The 25,351-nt window shown below is 39.5% G+C and overlaps 1 protein-coding gene across 2 annotated transcripts in view; it reads left to right on the top strand.

The window, feature by feature from the left end:
- npr3 (natriuretic peptide receptor 3) overlaps positions 1-20,337 on the top strand; it is a 28,892-nt gene extending 8,555 nt beyond the window's left edge. Inside the window, exons 2-8 of one of the 2 annotated variants that reach the window (XM_036527671.1) lie at positions 2,455-2,574; positions 4,041-4,210; positions 12,298-12,433; positions 13,741-13,835; positions 14,200-14,320; positions 16,780-16,864; positions 19,764-20,337. In XM_036527671.1, coding sequence (XP_036383564.1) covers positions 2,455-2,574; positions 4,041-4,210; positions 12,298-12,433; positions 13,741-13,835; positions 14,200-14,320; positions 16,780-16,864; positions 19,764-19,875 — 839 coding nt within the window. In that variant the 3' untranslated portion in view covers positions 19,876-20,337. Of the gene's footprint in view, positions 1-2,454; positions 2,575-4,040; positions 4,211-12,297; positions 12,434-13,740; positions 13,836-14,199; positions 14,321-16,776; positions 16,865-19,763 lie in introns of both variants that reach the window. The other variant, XM_036527670.1, reaches the window with a different exon arrangement.
- The last annotated feature ends 5,014 nt before the right edge of the window (positions 20,338-25,351 follow it).

Raw genomic sequence — 25,351 nt, 5'->3', positions numbered from 1 at the left:
GCAATAAGCAATGTTAAACCAAACTGAAGCACTGTGGTTTAAAACATTTGGGTAACATTGGTCTGTGTCTGTGCAAGAAAAAAACACTCTCCAGTACAGCAGGTGGTAGTGGTGCACTTATTTTTGGTTCACTAGCTGCCATTAAACACCATCGAAGAAGAACCAAGAACCACAGGCAGGAGAAACAGTAAAGTGTTAAACGAAGCATAGGACTTACAGTATAGCATGACCTTTACTGTTAAATTGGGTATCAGCTTTTAATTATTCATCATTAACCACATTAGAGAGCCTGAGGCAGGCTAACAGTGCGATCACATTTGTTATCCAGGGAGTTAGCAGCAGGGAAAGTCCAAGGGAATAATAAAAATAGAAGTATTTATGGTGCATGGTGTATTAAGGATGAATAGAAAATCGAGAATGGGTCTTGCTATATTAGCAAAGTTGCTGTTTGGGTAATAAGAAAGGATAGTGGATAGTGGCCTCCTCCGCCTTCCAAAATGTCCCCACAACCATTGTGTCTGCAAGAAGTGACATTTTTGTAAGCCTGGCTGTTCAATTAGGTATGTGTTAGATAGATGGGCAGGATGTTCACTTTGGTATACACATGCTTGCTGGTTCCGGGTTGAACTGGGTTGAATGAAGTTGCACAACTCTTGAGAGAAAGCTATTGTATCAACACCCACATTTAAAGTTAGCCAACCATTTTTATCATAGTTGCGATTGTAAAAATATAAGTGCACGTTAGTGATACTAGTGATAAGTCCTTCAGTCTTAGCATACATCTTACACTTGTAAGGTGCATTGAAGCATCTGGACCATTCCATTGTTACTCTATTCATTTATCAACTGAAGTGCAAGAGATAATTTACTAAATACAAGCAATGATACCTATGGTTCATTGTACATTAACCGTGAACTGAAAACCACACAGACTTCTTCTGTTTTAAAGTTCACTTTGTACCCCATTACACCGCTGGCACCACAACTGTAAGGTGCAACCTTAACCCTAGTGATGATCTTGCACAACAACTATCCCCAGTTTAAGGCTAGATTTTACCAAATTGGACCAACAAAACACCCCTCTGGTCTTTCTGCAGAATTTTGCGGCCCTACAGAGAGCCTCTGTGGCTGTGATGAAGCACTTTCAACATCCTGATATATAATTCTGCCTAATGCACTGCTCCCACCAGAGGGTTTTCAAGACACAATATAACATTATTGTTAAATATCTGTTTGTCAAGATCATCAGTTTATTTCCAGAGATGCATGTTTGACAAGGACAAATTTATTCCCAGCCAGTGAAAAATTATCTTCAGAGGCTGTGTAAAACAAAAACATTTTTAATTGAAACTGCTGAAGCTTTAATTCATGCAAAAGAGCTTTGCAGTGAGTCAAGAGGTCATGTTTTCTTTTCATAATATTCTTTTGAAATGAATTTCCAGGGGATAAATACACCTCACAGAATACCCTGAATGGCTGAACTGCATGCCACTGGACATTACTGAATGGATTAAGAGCTGCTGAACTTTGTCCGTGGCAGATGAGTTCAGCGGGGGTGCTTTGCAGTTGAGGTTATGCACAGGTCTGTTTCCAAGGGAAAGTCAGGACAATACCGCCACCACACCTAAGTCAGTGTGTCTGCTTTAAGTTGCATTTACCTGATGATCTCATTTGCTGAGCTCATTTTATTAGCATTATGATTTCAGGTCTAAGATATTTGGATTCTGCAAATGCATGTACATTTTATGTTCTATTGTATTTATATAAGGTGAACATCTGCAGTATGTGTTAGCGGACAGGTTTGCTTTTTTTTTTGGGATGTCACCCCGGGGTAAATATGTAGGTGTTATTGTCAAAAGGACTACAAAGAGAGTTGTGTGAGCATAGTATTACAATAAGATGTGAACAAAAACATTGCGAGCAATTACCTAATACAGGCGTTCCATCATTGCATATAAAAGTTTTAAGAGTACGGGGTACTTTATTGTCTTCCCAACTACTTTGAAAACATTATCAGTAAAACATGTGTGAGCAATTTATTTTGTTAAGTAGGGCCATTAAAAATAAGGAAATGCTTTATTGTTACGCAGACAGTTCTGTATCTGACTGAGAAATTAGGTCAAAAGTACAAGAGGGGCGTCATCCCACAATAGCAAAGGTGTTTGTCATTACAAAGCATATGCACTGCATGCCTGTATTTATGCTTAGCGACCATTTTTATTGCTTTCTGCTGAACCAGGCCTTATTGTTTTATGTTCCTGAAGCATTCTTTGGTGTAATTGAAATAATTTTACACTATTCCTTGCCTAATTGTGTATGCTGTAATTGTGACAGGTGCCAAGAAACCCAAGAGTCTCATTTCTGTACTTAATGCATTTTTTCTGTAGTGAAACACTTGCGGTGCATTGCAGTCAAGGTTTTAGATGTCATTGACACTGTTTCCTGTCTTGACAGTTGTCATAATGTGTGCGGGGGCTGACATCATCCGAGACATCATGCTGGCTGCATATCGGAGGAGACTGACCAACAACTCCATCTTCTTCAACATCGAACTGTTCAACTCCTCATCTTATGGTAAAACCATCCTCCTAAACCTGGCGTCATGGAAGTGCACACAACACTGTTTATTTCACCTGAGATAACACTTTCCAACCTCTGCAATACCTTTTTGTTCTTCTTTCTGTGCTATGTCTGGTTCCAAAATAGGTGGTGTATGCCTTCAGGTAAAAAGGTGTAATTTTACAGACAGGTATAACGTAAGCGGAACAAGGAATGTCGCAAATGTTCCAAAAAGCACTTAATGGTGTATATATTTGGCTCTGTACATTTGTGTGCTAGATCAAACAAAGGAAAAGACATATTTGACCAAACGCAATGAACATCTGCAAAAAAAAAAAAAACAATATTCATAAAGGCTGGTATTTTTAAATCAAAGACATTTTTGTTATTATTTCTAGTTATTTAGATTACACACATACATGATCACAAGGTGAAGTATGCCGTATCACATCTGCCTGATGTTGCTCCAACTCTGTTTTGGAATCAGAACATATTATCCGACTATAGGGAGAATGAATTTCAGTTAATATGAGGTACAGTGGGCCTAAATAAAATGCTTGTCAGAAGAATTGACAAGGAAAGACTATAGAAGGATTCACTAGAATCAGGATCCACCCAGATATCCCTGGTGTTGTCCTTTTTTCTCGATTGAGATAAACTTCTTGCCCCGACAGCCTGCAGAAGTGTATATATACAAATGCAAACCCTACAGTAGATGCTTTTTTGTTGATGAGAGAGATCTGGGTTCAGTCCTGGTGAGCTGCCACCATTAACCCAACTGACAAATTTAATTGAAGAATGTTGATGTGATTCTGCTAGCCTCAAATTTGAGTTAATCAGAAATTGTTTTGCCGGCAAGATGAAACGATTTCTCTCCCCAGCCCCCCCAGTGCCTAAGCATGCGAATTGAGGTTGCGACACTTCAGGAAGCGCGGAGCCGCCTGGCCTTTGTGTCGGTGCGATGAGTGTGCGTAATTCTCATGGAGAGAGACAGAACAATGCGGCTGGAACGGGATCTATAAACCGCGCGGCAGCTTCCTCTCCGTGACTGCCACGGCGCTCTGTAGGCCACCTGCAGAGGCTCATTCACTGCCCGCTTTCCTGATCGCTCCCCTCCTCAAAGCATGTCTCATCTCCTGTCTGTCTTATTCATATGTAAACCACTCCAGTCCCAGGAACTGCGTGTGAAACGAACAAACAGCGGCTGTCGTAAAACTCCATTAAAACGTACTACAATGTGCGGACCACAGCCAGGGACACACAGGGATGTTGGTACGCAGTATAGAGCGCCCTGCGCATTGGCATGGTCAATTTTCAGAAAATCTAAAAACAGGACATCATTTGTCTAAATTGTATATCGATTCAAATATATCCAACGGTGCATTGTAAGCTCCAAATTGCCATATTTATTTTAGCCCTAAACCCAGCCTTTTGTTGCTGCTGTTGTTCTGTGGCGCTCAAGCTGAAGCATTGTTTCACAGGAAACGGATCGTGGAAGAGAGGAGACAAATACGACGCCGATGCCAAGCACGCCTACGCCGCTCTCAATGTGGTAACGCTGCTGAGGACCGTCAAGCCGCAGTTCGAGAACTTCTCCATGGAGGTGAAGAAGTCCATGCAGAAAGCAGGCATCAGTGGAGACGGTGCCAATGTACGCAAGTTCTGCCACGCCACCCCACAACAAACCGTGACACACACACACACAAAAAAAAGGAGCGGGTCAAGCTGTCAGTGTACATGCTTTTGTATATTTTACAGAAACACACTCGTTAGCCTGATGCTTATTTAAAGGCATTTTTACTGTAAGCATGCCAATATTTAATTCCTCTCTCTGGACTATTTGGGGTTAGAAGTGTATTAAAACATTGGAAAAAAGTCATCACAGACATTCTGTAAACAGAATGCTGGTCGACTTCGTGTAAACTGGAGTTTCCACCCACTGGAACCTCAGAGTGTAAAATGAAGGCAATTCTGGTGTTTCTGCTGAAATAGCAGCAGTTGTGCAGTTATTCGTCAAAGCAATTCACAGAGTCCCCCCGCTCACCCCCCCCTATTTCCAACCAGGCTATCTGGATTCCAAATGGCAATCCAGTGCAATGCCGTCTAATTTGGTGAGGGTAATCGATTGGTCTTAGGCACAGCCTAATGTGGCCAGAAGTCAGGAACCTGCATCCCCCTTGTTTGCGCCAGTGAATGGCGCTACCCGGGATCCCATACAGTTCTGAAGGAGACTCTGAGGGAGACGCTGACGTTTAGCCGGGGCTATTGTCCCTGCGTGTCAGCTCTCATTGAAAAGCCATCAAGGCTTCGTGAAAGGGGACCGCAGGAGCCGTCATGTTGGAACAAACGACGGTTGATGAATCGACTAGGCGAGGTTAATAACCCCAGTGGGGGCGTGCGGCTGCGACCGGCTCAAAGCAGGGATCAACTTGATCCACAAAGGGAGAAACGTGGCCTCCAGTGTGGGACCAGCTGCTGGTGAGGTGTCACCGCAAACCCCGCACGACGGAGGACTGGCCGCTGCCAACAAAGAGCATTCTCATTCCAAATATGAATGTCGAGCTTTCAATGTACAGAGCACAATTCCTGTATTGTGCATCCATCAAAAAATGCGAGCCTTACACAAAATTTAGAAAAAAAACATGATACAAACCTTCTTTTCCATGGCTGTCTGGAGTTAGTTTGGAAAAAGTTTGTGTTTTTTGGGGGGTGGGGTGGGGTGGGGGGAGGGAATTTAATGTCCTTCCAATTTGGCTAAGGTGTTCCTGATGCATACTAAAACGAATGGATTTTTGGGATGAAGCATGCCTGTGTTATTCGTTAAGAAGGAAGGTGATACATTTTTTCGGTTTGACTGACTGTGTGGAATGTTCTCATGGGCATCAGGACCCGTTTTTAGCCACGCATGGTTGCCGCTAGGGAATGTTGAACGGCTAATTCACAGTTTACTCGTCACATATGTAAATTGCCAACAACATAGCGGTTTCAAACATCACAAAAGGCCACATTGTCAATATGGTCAGAAGGCTTCTCTGTGTCAAAAGTAGTCGCTGTACAGTTTCTCCAGAGCCCTTTGTACAATCATGGTCTTATTCAATTAAGTCCCATTGAACAGAGGACTCGGATGGAATTGGAACAAGATCATAATCTAAAATTATTCGTTTATTACAAATAGAATGGAGGATTGATGATGATTACAAAATGATACAGAACAAGAATTAGAACAAGATATTATATGGCGTTCTTAACCATTACTGAAATATACCTTCATGCTAAATGATTATGTTTTAGAAATCCATTTTTCTTTTGGAGAGGGATTGACTATATTACCTCTAATTCAAACTGTTTAAATTCAAATAATTTAACTTGTCTACATGTTTGTCTTTCAAATTCACAGTTCATCTGTGCTTCAATTTTTGATACACCAATCGAACAGATGCATAACACATTTAAACATCAAATGGTACATAAATGACATGCTGTCAGTAGAAATGGAAAGCAGTCAACAGATAAGAATCAGTCAGAGTAAAGCAGTAATGACGGGGTAGTCTGCCGTGAGGGAAATTAAGCGACTCGTGGTTTTGATCTCTCTCTGAACCACTTGTGAAATATAACATGCAAAAAGTGAGTCAGAGCCAGATGTGGAGATAAGGGACAAAGGCACTCATGTTCTCACTCAAACAAAGCCGGTCGCCCACACGTCACACGCCAGTGCCGAGGAGCCATCACGCCACTCCGCATTAATGTTCGGGCTACTCCCTCTGGCTTTTTTGGGCTGCAAACAAGACACAAACATAAGGTTTAAAGGGCATTTAAGGCTGCGCTCCAATATAAATGTATCTGTTTTTTTACTTGCAATATAGTAATATATGTTCAATTTCTAACTGGCACTTAAAATGATTTCTGGAAAAATATCAATGTTTGCATGACAATAAAACTCAGGCAATGTGTTTACTTGGTTACACTAATAGCAGTCCAAGTCAATGGGACTTACATGGCTGATTCATAAACACGTGGTAGATCCAACCAAACATGTTCAATCCCAGGAGCCTCAAAACCTGACCATTTGGAACTTTGTTCCACAGAGCATTCAGTATTTCCTTAATGGACTGCCTCTATCCAAAATATCTGTGAGCAATGACAACCAGTAGGTGGGTGTGTTGGATTATTATACCGTTATTACAGTGGATACATAATACATATTGTAAACAGGAGCCTTATTGTAACAGGAATAAACAATAGAAGTTGACTGAAACTAAAATTATAGGTATTTCTGAACGCAGAAGTTGAACTCGGCCTTGTATATCGGTTCACAGTCACATGCATTGTTGCAAATAGAGAGAAAAAAGACTGGAACAAACGGCTTATACACAGAACCAGTAGTGGGAGAAACGGTTTCTCACTTGGTGAGGGTGTGAGCCAGTAGTTACAAAGGAGCTCAGAGTGCTTTTTCTACGCAGTTTATGAGGACAGAGCCAAAACAGAGAGAGTGATCTGTACAAGCCCATCTGGATGATAATTTGGAGAAGCAGAATGTCTCCCTCTGGATACGAATCTTCTAATTTACGAGTCTATGTTGAAAGACCTTGAAAGGGTGCCTACTGCTATCATCTGAATAAATCGTTTGTAGTTTTTATTCCATTTATCATTTAACACATACATCGAAAATGAACCTTGAAATAAATTTGAATGATTTATAGAAATCCTGAATGAGAATTTTAAATGAACCCCAAGGGAAGTGCATGGTTGGACAATCCGAGCACACACCAAGTCAAGGCTGATGTAAGAATGCTCGTTGAATCCAACACTTACCTTGGGCATTATTTTCCGAAATATTCACCTTTGGAGTCTTTTTATCTTTTTATGAAGCGCACGCAATGTTGCTCGTCAAGTTGAGAGGATGAAAACTTGCATTGGGTGAGGCTGGAAAAAAAAAGTAATGTTGAAGAGCTGCCTGGCAGATGTGCGCTGCTCCAGCAATGTCCCTCTCTTTCTACTTGCGTCATTGCAGGCAGTCAGGCTGCAGCTTGAAAACAGTCCCAGAGGCCAAATTAATTTCCAGTAATTAGACTTATCAGCAACAATCTGGTCACACCTGACAAAGTGATTGCAAGAGCAGAATTTGATTACGCCAGATAATGTGATTCAGGATAGTCGTTTAGTAACTGATCTTGTAACCAAAAGACTGCAGGTTCACGTCCTGGGTGGAACACTGCTGTTGTACCCTGGAGTACGGTAAGATACCAGACCTGACTAAATTCAGGTTTAGTATCCAGCTGTGTAGATGGGTAGTTTAGATAACAAATCTCAATAAAAATAATGATTAAAATGGCATCGCATTATGTAGTTTGCCTTCCTGATTACTGTGGAACTGTAGGTGAAGTATCCGGACCTTAATAATACAAGCTGTCAGATAAAACTGTGGGAAGGAAATCTAATACTTCTGAAACGGATCTCTTGTAAGTTAATAGCCGTGCCTTAAAGGGCAGCCGAGTGAAACAGCCAAATTGTGAAGGCTGCCTATGTGTCCAAATTCACTTCACTAGATTAGAGATGAATGCGGGGCCACCCCTGCTTGCCTTTTGTCTTCAGCCTGAGGACCTTTATCTTCACTGAGTTTGCTGCAGACTGCTTCGCTGGGGGTAAAAGAGGAAACACAAACCATACAGAACTTGAGCCTGGTGGAAAGCTGGACGGGTCGGTGACGGATGTGCGCGCAGGGGAAAAAAAAAAAAAAAACAAAGACACAGCACAGCCAGCATTATTGCAGACTGCTAATTCTGGTTCACTCGGTTCAACCTGTTAGACAAAAGGCCTGGGCTCTCCTGACAGGGGCTTTACATTACTCGTTCTCACACACAACACAGGCAGCTGAGTTTAGCTTCACCTCAGATGTACCTAAAATGCTTTTTAATTTTACTGTTGTGCATAGATATCTTTATGTTATGCTTGTTTGGTACAGTGAAAGGTATTATCATCAAACTATGTAAAATTTGTTTTCTTTTTTTATAACCATATATTAAGGTGCCTGTGTTCTGGTGTTAAATCCCAGCAAATTCTTGCTTCCTCCTGTCATAGTCTTGCAGTTTTCCTTTCTGGCAATGGCCAGGACATGCTGTGTGACTTTTCACCATGGTGAAGAAATTGACATGTGGTTGTTCCTTTCAGTGGCAATCCCTAAAGCTAATCAAGGCTGAGAAAAAGCAGGGGCAAAACACTACAGCTAACAAAGTACACAGAGCACTCCACGGAGGGGAGGGGAAAGGTGCAGCATAAGAGGCCTTTGGCTAGTCACTTATCCCCTAATGACGTTGAAATTTTTTGGCTAAGCTCTCTAATCGCGCCGGGGATGGCCTATGAATTCCCCCAGTGTTTCCCCCCACTTCCCCCCCCCCCCCCGCCGCCCCAGCGCAGTTCCCGGCTCCAAGTATCGGCCCACTCCTACTTAAAACCATTTAGAGAGAAGTCGTCCCCCCGTGAGTTGATGGGTGGACACGATACAGTCGGTGACTGTTAAAGCTCAGGAGCCCTCTGGCGCCTGGCCAGGCGCAGTACAGCGTTAGATTGGGGATTCGCGTGTTGCTGCTGCCTGCCCACTCCTGTGTCTACAGTGTGTCCTTAAAAAACACCGCCGGTTGTGTCATGTGATGCACCGTGCACTTGGAGACGACACAGCTGTTGGGAATGGGATTCCCTCAAACCTCAAAGCCCTTTTTAACATCTGCTCTAGCCTTTAAATCTAAGGAAAGGAGCTTCGATGCATGCACCTTCTGGAGAAAATACTGTGAAACAAAGAATATATTAGTATTTCACATGTGACCTTTCCTCAGTTGTGTGCTAAGCTACATGGAGGGAGCAGAATGGTGAGTCAGAGGGACTGTACACAAAGATTCACTATACAAAGGTGACCCGTGTCTGCTGTTAACTGGAGGACTGCTAACTGTGAGGTAACAGGGCCCATAAATCGCTCACGCGCATCTGAGGCCTGCTGCCAGAGCTTACATCACCCTCTAATTCCTCATCCCCTTCTGATGACACATGAGTCACAGCCCTGTGTGGTCCTCACGGTCGGTTTCCCATCTCTGACACCACCGCGACCACAATACTTAGTACATTTTTTTGGGGGGCTTTTCAGCGAGGGAATCCCAGACCGTCTGCTTTGTAACGCAAGTTAAGCGCTTCTCTAAATGTAGGCTCCCTTTGTGCCTGCCCACCGTGGGGGAAAACATTTCAGGGAATAATTTGTCACCATGAATGGTTCCATTCTTTTGCCGTGACGCTTTAGTGCCTGGAGGAGTTACTGAAATCAACGCGCAGCTCTCGTCCTCCAATCAGACATTCAAACACTGAGCACTGAAATCACGTTCCCAGGTTGTGTTGAGTGAAGTGCTGTCAGGCACAGCACAATGTGTTGTTCCCGGTTCTCCTTTTGGGAAATCACATTGCCAGTATATTACATCTTCGTTTATTGTGCTGATGGTTCATAGTCTGTATCTCCCATCACAGTGTTAATGGTCCACACATTATAGCCACTCTTCGTCACACTAATAGCCCACACATGTCTGTGTACCCATATTGCCTATATTACTATACATCTCCCTTTATTGTACTACAGCCCCATACAGTACTGTACATCTCCCTTCATTACACTAATGGCCTGTACAGTACCGTACATCTCCTTTCATAGTATTAATAGCATGTACATTACTATATGTCTCTTTATTGGACTAATAGCCAGTACATTACTGTACATCTTGATATGCACCTTTCGCCACTGAAAAACCAACACACTGCAATATTTATGCCATGAATAATCACTGTATTGAACTGTGCTTTCTTGTATTCAGCCAAGGTACACCTATGACCGCTGGCAAATTTCAGCAAACTATCTGGTGGATTAGTTTAGTGTTCTGATTAAACAGGACGTGCCTGGGTCTGTCACCTGACTGGCTGTTTGGAGTTGTGCGACTAACAAGTAACATTAGTTACATCAGACAAGAGGCTTTAATTATGCTGAAAAAGCATCAGTTTAGGTTACTCACTTTAAAAATGAGCTGACTGGCAATATGAACATGAGTTTTTTGGTTCGTCAGGGATTACTAGTATGACCAAAACAGATACTTCTATTGGGGAGGGTGGTTTCTTGCCGAAGCAGCTTAGGGCATCAGCTAAGGTTTTTGTTTTTTTAATCTATTATAATAATCTAATATATATTAAGTCATTTAATTCTTCAATATAGAACCTCTTTTGGTGTAATTTTAGCTTAGATTGGATTGGACAGCAAAGAGATAAGAATGGGACATTGTTACCAATCATAACATATGTGTTACTAGTTGTATATTTGCCACAGCTTTTTCAATATTTGTTTGTTATAAAACACTAAACTACCAAGCTATAAATATCAGCAGAAAAAATAACCAACATATTGATTTCATGCAACAGAAACTGCATGGATGGCACAGTGTGGCTTTCTCCAAGAACATATCTTCTCCTGAAAGCAAAGAAAGGCTTTATTTTTTTGTATATTCTTTGTAATCCAGTGCTCATGTGAATCACCAAATTATCTAGACCACCTAACGTCATTCCAGCCTTTATTGCGCCATTATAATATAGCATGCAGGTTAACAAAACATCACTAGATAAATATCTTACAATGGTACATTGTTCCTAAGTGTGGGAAATTGGTTTTAAAGTCTTTGTAAGTTTCATGGCTTCTTGGGAAAACAAATATCTTTTAATTGTTTGTTTAGGAAGAGACTGCCTAGTCAGACTAATTATTTTTCTGGTATTCAGGCTGTAAATTGTCTGTGAAACCTTGAATGCAGTGTTCTGTGTGGTGATATTTTGATGACAAACAGCAAAAGGTAAAAGATTCACGCCAGATTCAAACACTGCTAATTCTTAACTTCAAAAAAAGAAAAGTTAAATAAGTAGGTACATCCTTGGAGACGTTCAGATCAATATCCTTGCCTTTTCACATAATTGTGGTAACAGAGTAAACTGCAAAGTCTAATGTTTGTGTGAAAAACACTGTGGTACTGGAAAATGAAGGCATCCATTGCAAATTATTTATTTGGTCAGATGAATCTCGTTCTTTTACGGTATTTCACATGTTTATCACAAACTTGTCTTGTGTTGAATGGCAGGCAAAGAATGACTTACACGAGACTCTGAACCAATGCAAAGTTTACATTCCACTGCAAGTTAATGTAAACTTTTCATTGGTTCAGATGATATAACCTCTCAATAGAAGTTTAAGTATAATTCTTGGTTAAATATAGTCCCAGTCAAGTGTCGCATAATACCTATGCTATGTTTTTGCGGAATGAACGCTTCAAGGCCACAACCAATTCTCTTTAACTGTAAGTAAAATGAAAGAGCCCAACAGTAAAATGGATAGTTAAGCAATCACACATTTACTGGGGTCTTTCTTTTATTTCTCTGTTACATTTATTTTCAATTTTCCATATCAGCAACATTTACGCTACTATGTCATGTTTGTCAAAAAGAGGTTAATTTCTGTGACTGTGATTTAGCAAGTCAGTCCACCAGCGATGCACCTGTGATGTGCGTTCATATTCCTGGCAGGATGCACCGCAGTTAGTCATGAAGACCAATTGTTTTGGTCACACAATAGCAAACACAGTCCTAGTCTTTTCAGGTTCTCCCTCATAAACAAAATTCAAGATCTACTCTCAGTTTCCTGTAACAGACTTCTTCTTTCTAATACTGTTTCAGATCAATATGTTTATGGAGGGGTTCCATGATGCCTTGCAGCTGTATGCACTGGCCCTTCATGACGTGATAAAAAATGGATCCAACAAGAAAGACGGAGTACAAATTACCCAGCGCATGTGGAACAGAACTTTTGAAGGTAAAAGACAGAGCATCCCCCCCCCCTCTTGCAGCTCTTTGTTTTACCAAATGTCTTCTACGCTCTGGAATAACCTCAGGAATAGACATACATCATTTTCATTGTATGAAAGACACTATTACTGCATCCTCTTTAATCTTTGTGTCAGATCTTATTAATGTCCAGCAGAGGAGCGGATCACTGTACACTTGATCAAAGACACTTGGAATGCACTCTAATGCTGAGACGGACAAATTTGGCTCGGAGTGAGCATCTTTCCGAACCTGTCTGGTACACATCTGGCCATTTTATTTGATTAATTGGAGCAATACTGTCAGTTCAGTCCAGACCTTGGAATGCTTTAGACTTTTTAACGTGACTATGAAAGGAAAATAATGGTGTCTTTACTATCATGGACCGTAAAAGCTTTCAGATTTGGTACAGCTATTTAAGCCTTACTTCTCTGAATTTTGACAGAGGAACATTGGATTGTCCTGGGTATTTTCTCCTCTAAGCTTGAGCAGTAACCGCAACAGTAATTTACTGCAATTTCAAGAAATAAAATTCATGACCCTCAATATATAAAGACAATAATATTGAATAACTGAGTCCTTAAAAGTAAAACTGCATTCCTTTTAAAATGCACTGTACAATCAATTCACAATTATTAATATCCTTGTTGAGAACAGCCTTCCCTTTTTCGCCGTCCATCTCTTAATCTCAGCATTTGGTTCAGATAAAGAGATTAACAGCAGGAGTGCATTTGGGAATGTGGATCAAACCAAAAAGCATGAAGATTAAACGAAGATTAAAAGTCTGAAAAAGACTAAAATTAAAAGAAAACTAAAAGAACATGTCAATTTGCACATTCCGGAACTCACATGATTTGATCCTGGTTATTGAAGGATTAAAGACTCTGACTAAAGTAGGAGAGGCAAGGCATCACTGAGTACACTGTTCATCTCCATTCATTAAGCTACAGTTACAAAACGGATGTGCTCTGCTGAAACCGGTTAAAAGGCTAAATGGCTGTGTTGCCAGCACTCAACGTGAAATAACAATGTTTTGTTCAGCAGAATCGTCAAAAACAGGGTCATATTTTCTTGTTAAAAGAAATAATATTTTAAAAATGTCAAGAATTTGGGAAGGCAGACTCGGGGATGAAATTACAATTTCTGGAGGCGATGCCAACAAAAACGCAGAGAGACGGATGAGATTTCCTGTTGTATTGGCCGTCCGGAATGTGTCGACTCTTGTTCTTGTTTTCCTTGGAATGTACGAGTCTTGTAGCTAATTAATTTTCACATTCCTTGCATTCCATTGGACAGGCATTGCGGGCCAGGTGTCTATAGATGCCAATGGTGATAGAAATGGGGATTTCTCTGTAATGACCATGACAGACCTACAGGCAGGCACCTATGAGGTAAGAGTGTACCAAACCAAGCAACAAGAAAAGAAGGAAAAAATACTCAGACACACTGTAGAGGTAGAAAGTTTGACCATGGGTTTTGCATTCATACTCTTTTTGCATTTGTCATTTGCAATTTCCATACTGTGTTGAATACACTGTGTTATAATGTGTCTGCAAAACTGCAACCTTCCATCACCTAATTTTAGAATAATCACAGCCTCTTTATGCTGATTCACTAAGAATTGTGTGATCAATTGAAAATTAATTTGATAAATTGTTATAATAAACCAAATTACACTATCTGAGTGCTCCTGCAATTATTAATGATAAAGGAGCAGATGACAGCTTTATGACCTGGGCTTCCTTGTGTTTACAGGCTGTTTTTAATTACTATGGTAACAACGGGACTTTACAGAAGATGCCTGTATTTAACAGGGACCGCTTCACCTTGCAAGTCAGACACCGGATCCCAAAGTCCGAGGACCCTGATAAATCATGTAAACTATCTCTACTGTTTGTCTCCCAGTCTGTGTTCAGTGTTTCTGCTTCCTGTGAGGAACACTTACTATTACACTGTAAAAGGGAACCAAGGCTTGTTGCCCCAAAGCTTGTAAACTTAACAGCTTAACTTGACCAATTGACCTATCAGTGGTCTCAGGAAAATATTTTAGGTGGAGGTACCAATCACACACCAAGTCAATGCCCTTACAACTCTGACTGGTAAATGTTTCATATAACCAGACTCTTATTTTGTTTGGTATTATTTTTTCATTGGGCTATTTTAGGTGTCTCCTCACATACACCAACAGCTACCAGCCTTGGGCATTTGAAGAAGAAATTTTAATATTATACACTGTTTGGGTATATCCAAGTATATTCCCTGTTGATTTACCTTTACTCTCCAAAAATGTAAAAAAATGGCACTTAGATTAAAAACTGAGATTTCTGAGGGCAGCTGGAACAATCTCCAAGATTGCTTGTCCTTATCCTTGTCCATTCCTTGTAATGTCATAATTATAGCAAAGCATTAATCTTCTCCACAAGGTGAGGAAATGCCACCTTCTGAGGTAAAGGCATGGTCCCTACTTAAGTTGTACAAATGTGACAACAGATGTGTTCACTGTGAGACACTGTGCCTTCTCACAGAAATTCATCGTCTTTGGTTGCTCTGCCAGACTGAGCACTTTTCATGGTTTTCCGCAAAGGCCCACCACACGTCGTCAGTGGTTAGAATTTATCTGCAAGGTGGACTCTGAGATTTCCCACTGCAGCTGTAAATACTAAACCAAGCTGAACTCGCATAAAGAAATGCTATTTAAGGTAAAAGCCTAACCCTACCAGCATACCAGTCTGAAATCATTGGCATCACTCTCAGTCCTTAAGACTGTCGTTTCTTACATGATCTCTGATATATCCAACATAATGAATATTACCTTGTTTCCACTGGTCAGGTTACAGACTGACTATCTGACAAACCGTGAGTGTCTCCATTGACACTCAGACCTGTCCAAACCTGTCTGTAACATCTCTAACCTGGACAGCTTTTACTTCCTCAAACAAATTTGTCCAAGAAGACGTGTCAGTGATGTGTGGTTCATTGAATGTCATGCAGGACGGAGTAGTGCGAGTTGGAAACGAAAATGCAGTAGGCTGCTGTTATATATTACGGATTATAACACAATTTTAAATAAGCGAATCCAGTTAAAATGGCCATAAAAGCACCTTCCATATTAATATACAAGTCCATTTAAGCATTCAATTTCAGCTGTACATTCTATTTAAAACCAATAACAGCAGCAAAAGATACAAAAGCAAAAGTTAACAGCAACAGTGTTGAATTATTTCTGTTGAAAATAACTATGGTATGAGAGTAATAAAACAACCAATATATGTGCTCTTGTAAATGAATAATGACTGGTAAACCCTAATATATTACAATGCTAACATTAGTTTTTATTGAAATAGCTACACAGACTTGGTCCTATATCCAAACCTTTACATTTCCAGCCTAAATGCAGTAGCTATTTGTTATTTGTTATTGTAAGTTATAGTATGTAGCCTGTAATACAAAACATTAGACACAATGCAATACCTTCTTGATCAGATAATAACTGGGAAAATGTTAAAAGGGAACTTATCAGGCTTGCTACCTAGTCTAGTTCTATTTTAACAGAGAGCATTTACATTTCATTACAGCAGAAATTAATCAGTTGTCACTAGCAAATTGCTGTAGTAGGCTACATGATTGCCTGTTGTTCCGCTTGTTGATATGGCTACAATGCTCTCTTGAAGTCATCCAAATCATAAATACAACATATTGGGTGGCCTCCATAATGTCAGTTATGAATGGAACATAAGCAGGTGGTAGAAAATGCAAGTGAAGAATCACACACATCTGTCCAATTTGGGTCTGTCAAGCCACAGACAGCCCAGTGACTAACTCCTTGATTTCTGATGTCATATTGATGCCCATATTTTTCCCCCAATTTTTCAGTCAGGATGCAAATTGAATTTTTTTTATTCAGTAAAGTAGTAATGTATCAGTTAGAGGCCTTATATGCTGCTCTGAAATCGACTCGGTTCCAATAGTATGGCCAAAAAAGACTCCTAAAATACTGTTGTTTTGGGTTATAAATGAAAATGTATGTTCTGCATGTATTTCCACAAATAAATGTTTGATAGAAGTTTTAACAGTAGGGTGCATTTGTGTTATCACACATTTATGTCAGACACAGAGTGCTACCTTAAAACAACACTAACACTGTAATATAAATGTGGTACAAGTGCACCATTTTTTCAGCATTAAATCAGTAATATAGATGACACATTTGCCTAATTATTTACCATCAGTTTTTCTACAAAAAAATGCATTTCATCACCTATGAACATCGTTACATTAATGGACCAGGGAGGTGCCATTTTGCTTACTAATAGCTTCCCTTTCTCTCCTAAGCAGGTGGACTAGGGGTATCTGCTGTAACTGGTATCATCGTTGGAGGTCTTCTGGGAACTGCATTGCTAATGGCATTCTACTTTTTCAGGTGGGTAGTGATTTAGAACAAAGACAATTTAGAGTCACAAACAATGAAAGTTTACAAACTTTAGTCCACCAGAAGGAGGCATTCATCACTTTGGCACTAATAGAATAACACACACACACACACACATATATATATATATATTTATATATATATATAATTTCACTTTGGAGGATCTCTATGATAACTTCATAACTGACACTGTGGTGCCTCACCTGTGCCATGTCAACTGGCATCCAAGCACTGCACCACCTTTTTCTCAAAATAATTTATGTGCTAGGTGGTTTGGTAACTATCACAAGATAGGAGATGCTTTGTATTCAGTGTATCTACTTTCTGTCTCCTGACTGTACTCTGCCTTCTACTGAGGCATTGTATTTTCATTACAAAATTCAGTTATCCACTTTACCCCGCAAATGTTCCACAAATTTGCTTCCCTGCTCTCTCCACCCTCACCCTCTCCTATCTCTTCTCTCACTGCCAATGACTTTGTAATATATTTTCATCAGAAAGTTGCCACCAGCAAGCAATCCATAACCGATTCAATGCCTGCTCCTTAGGCATGCTTCCCTCTCCTCTTCTCCAGGTGATCCGTCACCTAACTCATCAAAAATTCCCTGACCACTGGCTGTGTCCCCCTCTGTCTTCAAACAGGCTCATGTCACCCCTCTGCTCAAGAAACCAACACCGGACCCTTCTTCTGCCCCATCTCCCATCTCTGTTCCCTCTCCAACACCCTTCCCCTCCAAAACTCTTTAATCATCTTTCACACTTTCGTATGCAGAATGACCTGCATGACCCCAACCCTTTATACAAATGCCTTTCACTCTGCAAGGGCTACCTCCCAGTCTACTGTCCTTCTATACTTCTAGACCTTTCTGTGGTCTTCAGCACATTAAATCATCCTGTCCTCCTGGTGTCAGCCTTTTGGACTGTCAGAGCCCTTGGGGTGACACTTGACAGTGATCTGACATACATGGACCACATAGCAGCAATCAGTAGGATCTGCAGACTAGTCCAATACAACATCTAATGAATCCTCCCTTTCCTCACCACCTTCTTAGCCAAACTCTCGGCCCAAGCCCTGGTTTTCTCCCACATAGACTATTGCTTCCCCACCTGCATTTGAGATTAAAGCCCTGCAGCTCATTCAAAATGGTGCTGCATGGTCCCCAGCTTCTCCAATGTCTCATGCATCCTGATTTCTCCCCACTTGCTTCCAGTGACAACTCACATATGTATCAGAATGTTGGTGTTAGCCTGCTAAGCAGTGTAAGGAATGGCTCCACCCTATCTTCAATCAATCATCAGACCCTACACACTGGTCAGGCCACTGTGCTCAGCTACTTGAGAACGCTGTAAGCCCGTCTTGTACCCTTATATGCTGATGATTCAAAAATAAAGGCATTGGCACATTGAAAATGATTCTGAGGTATAGTGAGGGCACTGTAAAACAACAAAGCCAGAGAGGAATTTAGATTTATGACACTTCTAAGATCTTTTCGCTTGCACTTCAGTAGTCTTAACTGAGTCAAGAAAAGAGATTTCATAACCTGTTGTTTGTTAGTATATATTTCCCCATTTTCTCTGTTTCTCTTGTTTCTGTTTTATGTATCTCACAGTACAGTGTGACAATACTGCTGGTATTGTCACACTGTATTGTAATAGTGTAGTATTATGTATATTTTCACATAATACAACATGCATTTTTTTTGCAAGTCGAGAATTCATTTTAATATCTGAAAATGCCAATGTGTCATTTCATGCCTGAAACTCAGACACTTGGGTGTCATTATGAATTTGGCTATCACTCAGAACAAGAAAAATGCACTGTTCACAGAACTAGTTTTAATGACGTCCCCAGAGAACTTTATCCACATTGAATACTTGGATTCACTTTTTACACAAACAATATGGGCATGCCCTTGGCACAGGGATGGGGGTTTCAACAGGTGACAATTGCCACATGAAAACCCAAAAATGACACAGATGTTGTGGTTTCAACCAACTACAGTCCGTTGTACTTTATTGCAGTTAGATGGACTACAAAGCAGCGACACCAATGGTTCAGCTACCCCTGGGAAAAAAGAAAAGTGTTGTGCATAACAGCAAATGTTGGCAAACAGTATTAAAGAACTCTCTACCGGATAGCAGATACCCATTATCAGTACAGTAAACATCTCCATGCCGTGAGTCATCTCAGCTGTAACAGGAAACTATGGTGTGTGTCGGGAAACTGTCCACCTGACATGGAAATAAACTTACTGAGCTGAATTCATCCCTTGTGAATAGGACTTCTATAAACCTTGAACAACACTTGCTTTAAAATAAATAAAGCAGTGCATTTTGGTTAGAATGAATATAGGCGTCAGGGACTGTGTACACATTTGCACTAAGGGGTCTCTCTTCTTTCGACTCTGTCATATTCTGTATGAATATTAACCACTTTTTGCTTCAAAGAGAAAGCAGGACAATTTGTGTCAACATGAAAGGACATTTACAATTTGATCACAACCGTCCTCAAGTGAGAACATGACTTCATCTTATGGTGCATTATGCTGGGTTAGATGATACATTGTTTCTTATTGTTTCAAGGATAAAGCCATAAGTAGTGCATCAACAATATGTAGCTATCCAACCTCTCTTCTGGAATCTTGGCAGATTCACTTTGCACTATGACACAAATGGCATATAAGTGCAACAGACACCAGCCATAGAGAATGTAAACTTCAAATGTGTTTAGCGCACAGAAATCACTTAGAAGTAAAAGCCGAACCTGGGAGCAATGTCAATGCCAAATTCAAATAGTGTACTGTACCTGAGCACAGCCCCAAGGAGACTACCCCAAGGGGAGTTATTTCAGCATCACTATTAATGCACTTGTTTTCGTGTTGCCTTACAGAAAGAACTACAGGATAACCATCGAGCGGCGAACTCAGCGGGAGGAGTGTGACATCGGAAAGCACCGTCAGTTGCGGGAGGACTCCATCAGGTCGAACTTCTCGGCAGCATAGAGTGCACTGGAGGACCGTCAGCGTTCCCGTTCCAGGGAAGTGTGTCCCGGAATGTGACCAAAGACTCTGCAAGGCTGTCAAAGGACTCCTTTTATTTAAAGACATACTGTAGTGTTGTTGTTTTTATCTCCATTTTTTGACTTTCATAAACTCAGGAAAGTTGTATCAATCACACAGTGCCACTTCTAAGGCATTTCATCTCTGTAGGAAAGAAGAAACAAAAAACAACAGAAAACAGGATGTATTTTAATCTGTAGATTTTTTTTTATTTCTTAAGAGGGCCAGTATAGAGGTTACAGGCAGCAACGGTTTCCTAATACATAAAATTACACTGTCTGAAAAACTCTCAACATTCAGAACATTAAAAATGAAAAATTATAAGTTCAGTATTCATGGGATTTATGGAAATAAATGAATTATCCCTTATTATTCACCAAAGGTTTTTTTTTTATCCAGGTGTTTCACACATCAGGAACAGCAGGAGACACAGAGGAAAACACTTTCTGATAGTGGGACATAGCATGGCAACATAAAGACATATGAATGGCAGTACATATTCACGGTGAGGGTCAGGGAATCAGTAACTTTTCGTTCTGTTGCTGTTTGACATATCCAGCAAGTCTTGCACAAATGGTTTAGGAAGTGTTATCATGTCATAGTCCAGGCATAGTCTGCATTTTATGTCCAGCTTCTATGTTCCAGCTTTCTCTAAACACTACGTATATTGACTACAGACTTCAGGATATGGGATTATCTCACATTTTGAATAATCTAAATAACACTAAATCTAAATCAAGTGTTGTTTTTAGGAGAAAGCATGTTCTAACATGGCACATAATATATCTCGCTAAATTAAGCTTCTGATTTGCCTTCAGGTGTGTCTTTGTAAAATAGGATTTTCATTTTTTCAGTTTTTAGGAAGATTTCTGTTGAATTAAATTAAATAAAACCAAGTTCAGATTAATTCAGCATTTCCAAGCATGTTGCTCTTTCTTATACTGTTTTTGTATTGAAACTAACATTTTAGTGCTGAAATATTTGTGTTAAATTAAGAAACACACACCTTTACAAAAAAAACCTTTTCTATCACCTTTACAATATCAAATGATGTAGAGAATATTATAAATGAGGAAAGATGAGAGAATAAGAGAATGTTGTAGCCAAAAGACAGCACTGCTTACTTTATGAAGTAACAATTTTGCCTTTCGTTTAGTAGTACATGTTGACACTCTGCACTCCAGACAGTTCACAGGTAGTTTTTTTTTTACAATAAGTAAAACTTAAATCTATGAACTCAAAACATTTCTGATACTACATTAATTAACATCAATGAGATGAAACTACATATGAATCAATTATTTTGTACATAACTGAGTTCATTTCAAATATTCTCAACTGTAAAAAGGTACAGCAATTAGAGGACTTTGAGAAGCAATTTTTTGCTTGTGAGAAACAGTTTTTGAGCAGACTGTGTCCTGTTAAATTTTAGGTGAGCTAAATGATACCTTTTCATTTTATAGGTTCTGCTGGTATTTTAGCTTTTCCTACTATCCTTAACCAATAGTAGTCTGACATCATGTACTCAGACGAAATAACATAATGTAAGAGGCCTTCAGTGTTTTACATTGTGCCAATGAGTTTTCTACACACACACACACACACACCCACACATTTTATCTAAATAAATACTATACTACATACCATATATATGAGCAGAGTAAAGTATGAGCTGAATCGTGTAATGTGGAAGGTTTTTGTCTGCAAAGGTTAAAAAGTGAATATTAGAACCGTAACATCTGCAGTGTGTACATTATTGACCAATTGACCATTATTGGTTAGATTGGAAGTACACATTATTGACCAATATAAAATTTACTTGCTTCGGTGTGGGGATTCTGAATTTTCATGAAAAGAAATGACTATTTGAAATGCTGTCTTGTGTTGTCTGCAGGAGACAGTGATTCAGATGAGAAAGAAACCTTATCACAGAACATTTGGACAAATCCTTGGTTTTATTGAGATAGAAAAGTTTGTTGGTTTTCTTACTTGGTTGGATTTCCCACTTTTAATGCAAGAACAGACACCTTATCCCTTGAAAGCTGGAAAACCTAGACCTGGAAGTAAAGGTCAAAGCTCAGAGATTTCAGGCTTTCATTGGATAACATATTCTTTATTATACTAGAAACTGAAGCATGTTGCTATATTCTGATGAGAAAAAGAAGAGAACTCATTTTAATAGGGAATATGTATCAGCTGATGACATATAATCATTGCGACAATGATTGTATTCTTGGACCTCTTCCATTTTTACCATCAAACAAATTACATATTTTGTACAAAGGGAAGCTTTTTATTAAGTGCCAGAGCAAGTTAGTCTTTAGTCTAGCCTCATTTCTTTCAAACATCTATTTTTTGGCTGATATATTTTATGTTTTAGAGACATTTTTATGGGAAAAATGTACTGTCAGTTGGAAAAAAAATAATATGAAAAATCCAAACTTACCTGCCAAAAAAATGACCTGGCAAGAGTGAAGTCAGGGCAAACACAGAGGGCCAGTCATTGCATGTCTTACATAAGGTAAATACATTTACAGAAGGCTTGATATTTTCTTAGGGATGGCATCTTAACATTGAAAATGTGCCCAGAACCTGGAGATTCAAATGATATAATGGTGATTAAAATTCCAATGACATTATCTAAATCATTTACTCAAACCAACTACTTAAAGAAAATAGGCATTTTGGAAGGGAAAAAATCTGGGCTTCATTCCATGGAGCATTTGAATTACTTGATTCAGCATGGTTAAGGCAGCCTTTTAGATGCATGTTCAATCCACTTCAATCCTGCAGTGTTATAAAGTGCTCGGAACAAAGGGTCTCTCTACTGTCATTCATCTGCTCCTTCTCCAGGAAACAGACTTACTTATAGACAGAAATCTGCCATCTAACAGCAGATGTTAATGTGCCCCATTTTCTGTTTTTGTATCACCTGTTCTGGTGTTTTTAATGAGTTTTTATTTTGTTTCAGTCTGTGATCTGTGTCACATGTGTATCATATGCATTTTAGGTAATATACACTAAGGGATTATACTTCAGATGAAATCTTTCAAAAATGTGTGCACCTTAATTGCTGTCTGTTCAGAGATTAAGCTGTATTATAGGCAGGCATGTTTGGGTAGTACCAACCCACTTTCTATATACTAACATTTGTTTGACTTCTAGAAACTATTCCATTTCTTAGTTCAGAAAAGAAATTTCTACTCACATTTTTAACCTTCTCAATTGTGCTCATTAAGGAATTATATACCTTGGATAAGGTATGTGCTTGACAAGTTTCCAAGAGAGAATAGTATGTTGTTTTTTCTAACAGAGACCCAACCAATTACAGGCAAATTTCCCCACTAATAAGTTCATTAACCCTCACGTAAAACACGTAAAACAATGTTTAAAAATAATGAGGCTCATCCATAATTATTGTACATGTAAAGATTTTCAAAAATATAGTCTGAAGGTCCATGATATAAGATTATGTATTAATCATTACCTACATACTTTGTAACATCTTGAATGTACAACATGCACAATTTATTTTCACACACATCTCTGAAAATGTGAAACTACATGTATGTGCAAAACAGATATATTTGTATGATATGTACACACAGAAATCTGATGATTTCTTAAGCTGGGGATCAGGGTTTAAAATATATGCTGGTCTTGGAAACATATAGTCAATATTGTGGGGTAGGGTGGGGTGCATAGAGGAAACTTCAATACTGCACAAGCTATAGGTAAAATGTACTGATGTATGTAGAAGTATCTGCATATAATGTGATGTTATTTATTGATACCTTATTTTGTAGAAATTTGATACTCCTTACTGTAGATTTAACTTTGTTCTCTTGTGTAATATACTGTGTTCTATTTTGAGAAGGCAAGTTATTTCAAAATATGTCATTTCCACACATCTATTACTTAATGATTCTGTGTACATGGCTTTGTAAACATTTCCTGCAGACATGTAAGTTATTTAGATTACCACGGTATATTGATCAATAAAAATGTAAAATGTATTTTGTTTGTCTATTGGGAAAATTTATTTTCTTCAGTATAAAAACTATAAAGAATCAGAGATGTTCATAAGTCGATCAAAAAAGTGCAGTAAATCCTGAGAAAACAATGACAGAATGCATTGCCATCTGTTGCTTTTTCCACGCTGTTGCCCACACCATGAGTGAATGTTTTATACATGATAAAAACAAATAATATCCAGATGTATCCAGATGTACATATACTTACTACTACAATTTTGTCATTTGGACATATGTGACATAATACTTCAGTACTAAGATAAGGTTGTAAAAAAAAAAAAAAGTCTAATGGCTTCTTCCCCATCCAAATCCACTAAAAAGAAGTTTAATAGCTGCAAAGCATCATCTGAGCTCAATACCCTCTGTTTGTGATGTAAGTGTTACAGGACTAGATGTGACAGCAAAGTAGATAGCCGCTTCAGTGCATTGTATCAACATTATTTCCTGGCTACAAGTCCGTGTTCACATATAATGTAGTCTATACAAGAAAAGACTCACAGTGAAAAGGTAGTGATGACTAAACTTTTTTAACTATTTGAAATCCTTGTCGGCACCATGATACTGTTTTTGTTGTTGTCGTTGTTTGTTTCAGATATTTGTGGTCACAGTCAGCATCTGGGTAAATGAGGATTATGGGTGCTAGTGGATGAAAATGTATGCATGAACATTCCGTAATAATTTTTGACGCTGTTTTAGGTGCTGCTTTCTCCCTCTCCACATGTTAGTGAATAAAGCATTTGTCCAGCAATGCTTTGTTCGCTAGCATATGGAGGTTAAAATGGCAAGCTACAATACAGTTGATCGTTTCAACTACTCATCAAAGCTAGCTAACAGCCTCTAAGTAAGTAACATGTATTCACAAGTTGCTTCTGCTGTCAACTTGGGAAAGCACAGACAAATATGTGCTCGCCTCTAAAATATGTGATGTCAGCTGCTGCTTGTTTTCAGACTGCAGTTAACAAGCTGAGCTTGTACAGAGATGAGTCAGAGGAAGACACTTCATGTGTAGCCTTACGTAGGCAGACTGTGGGCACCTGTTTGACCAGCAGGGGTTGTGGGGATGTGATACCAAATGGGCATCCTCCATAAATGAACCCCTACCTCCCTGGGAAGACTATACGGCCAAATCCGCACTGCCCCGTGGGGCTGCCAGCCACAGTCAGCGCTGGCATGGACTGGATAACAGATACCAGACTGTGGGGCCCATCCATACACTAGAGCAGTGCCTTAACAGGATGAGCCACCCAACAGCCCCATTAGTATTTCTTTTTGATGTTATTTAGTATTAAATCTTATTTGTTGATTTAAAAGGTAAATAAATAATTAAAATAAAAATGTTCAGGTTATCTTCGTTTACACTTTCTCATCACCACCGTTTGCCCAGA

Source organism: Megalops cyprinoides, chromosome 4, assembly GCF_013368585.1.
Source record: "Megalops cyprinoides isolate fMegCyp1 chromosome 4, fMegCyp1.pri, whole genome shotgun sequence".
Taxonomy (NCBI): Eukaryota; Metazoa; Chordata; class Actinopteri; order Elopiformes; family Megalopidae; genus Megalops; species Megalops cyprinoides.
The sequence above is the reverse complement of the archived record's forward strand: the minus strand, read 5'-3'. Positions and strand labels throughout refer to the sequence as shown.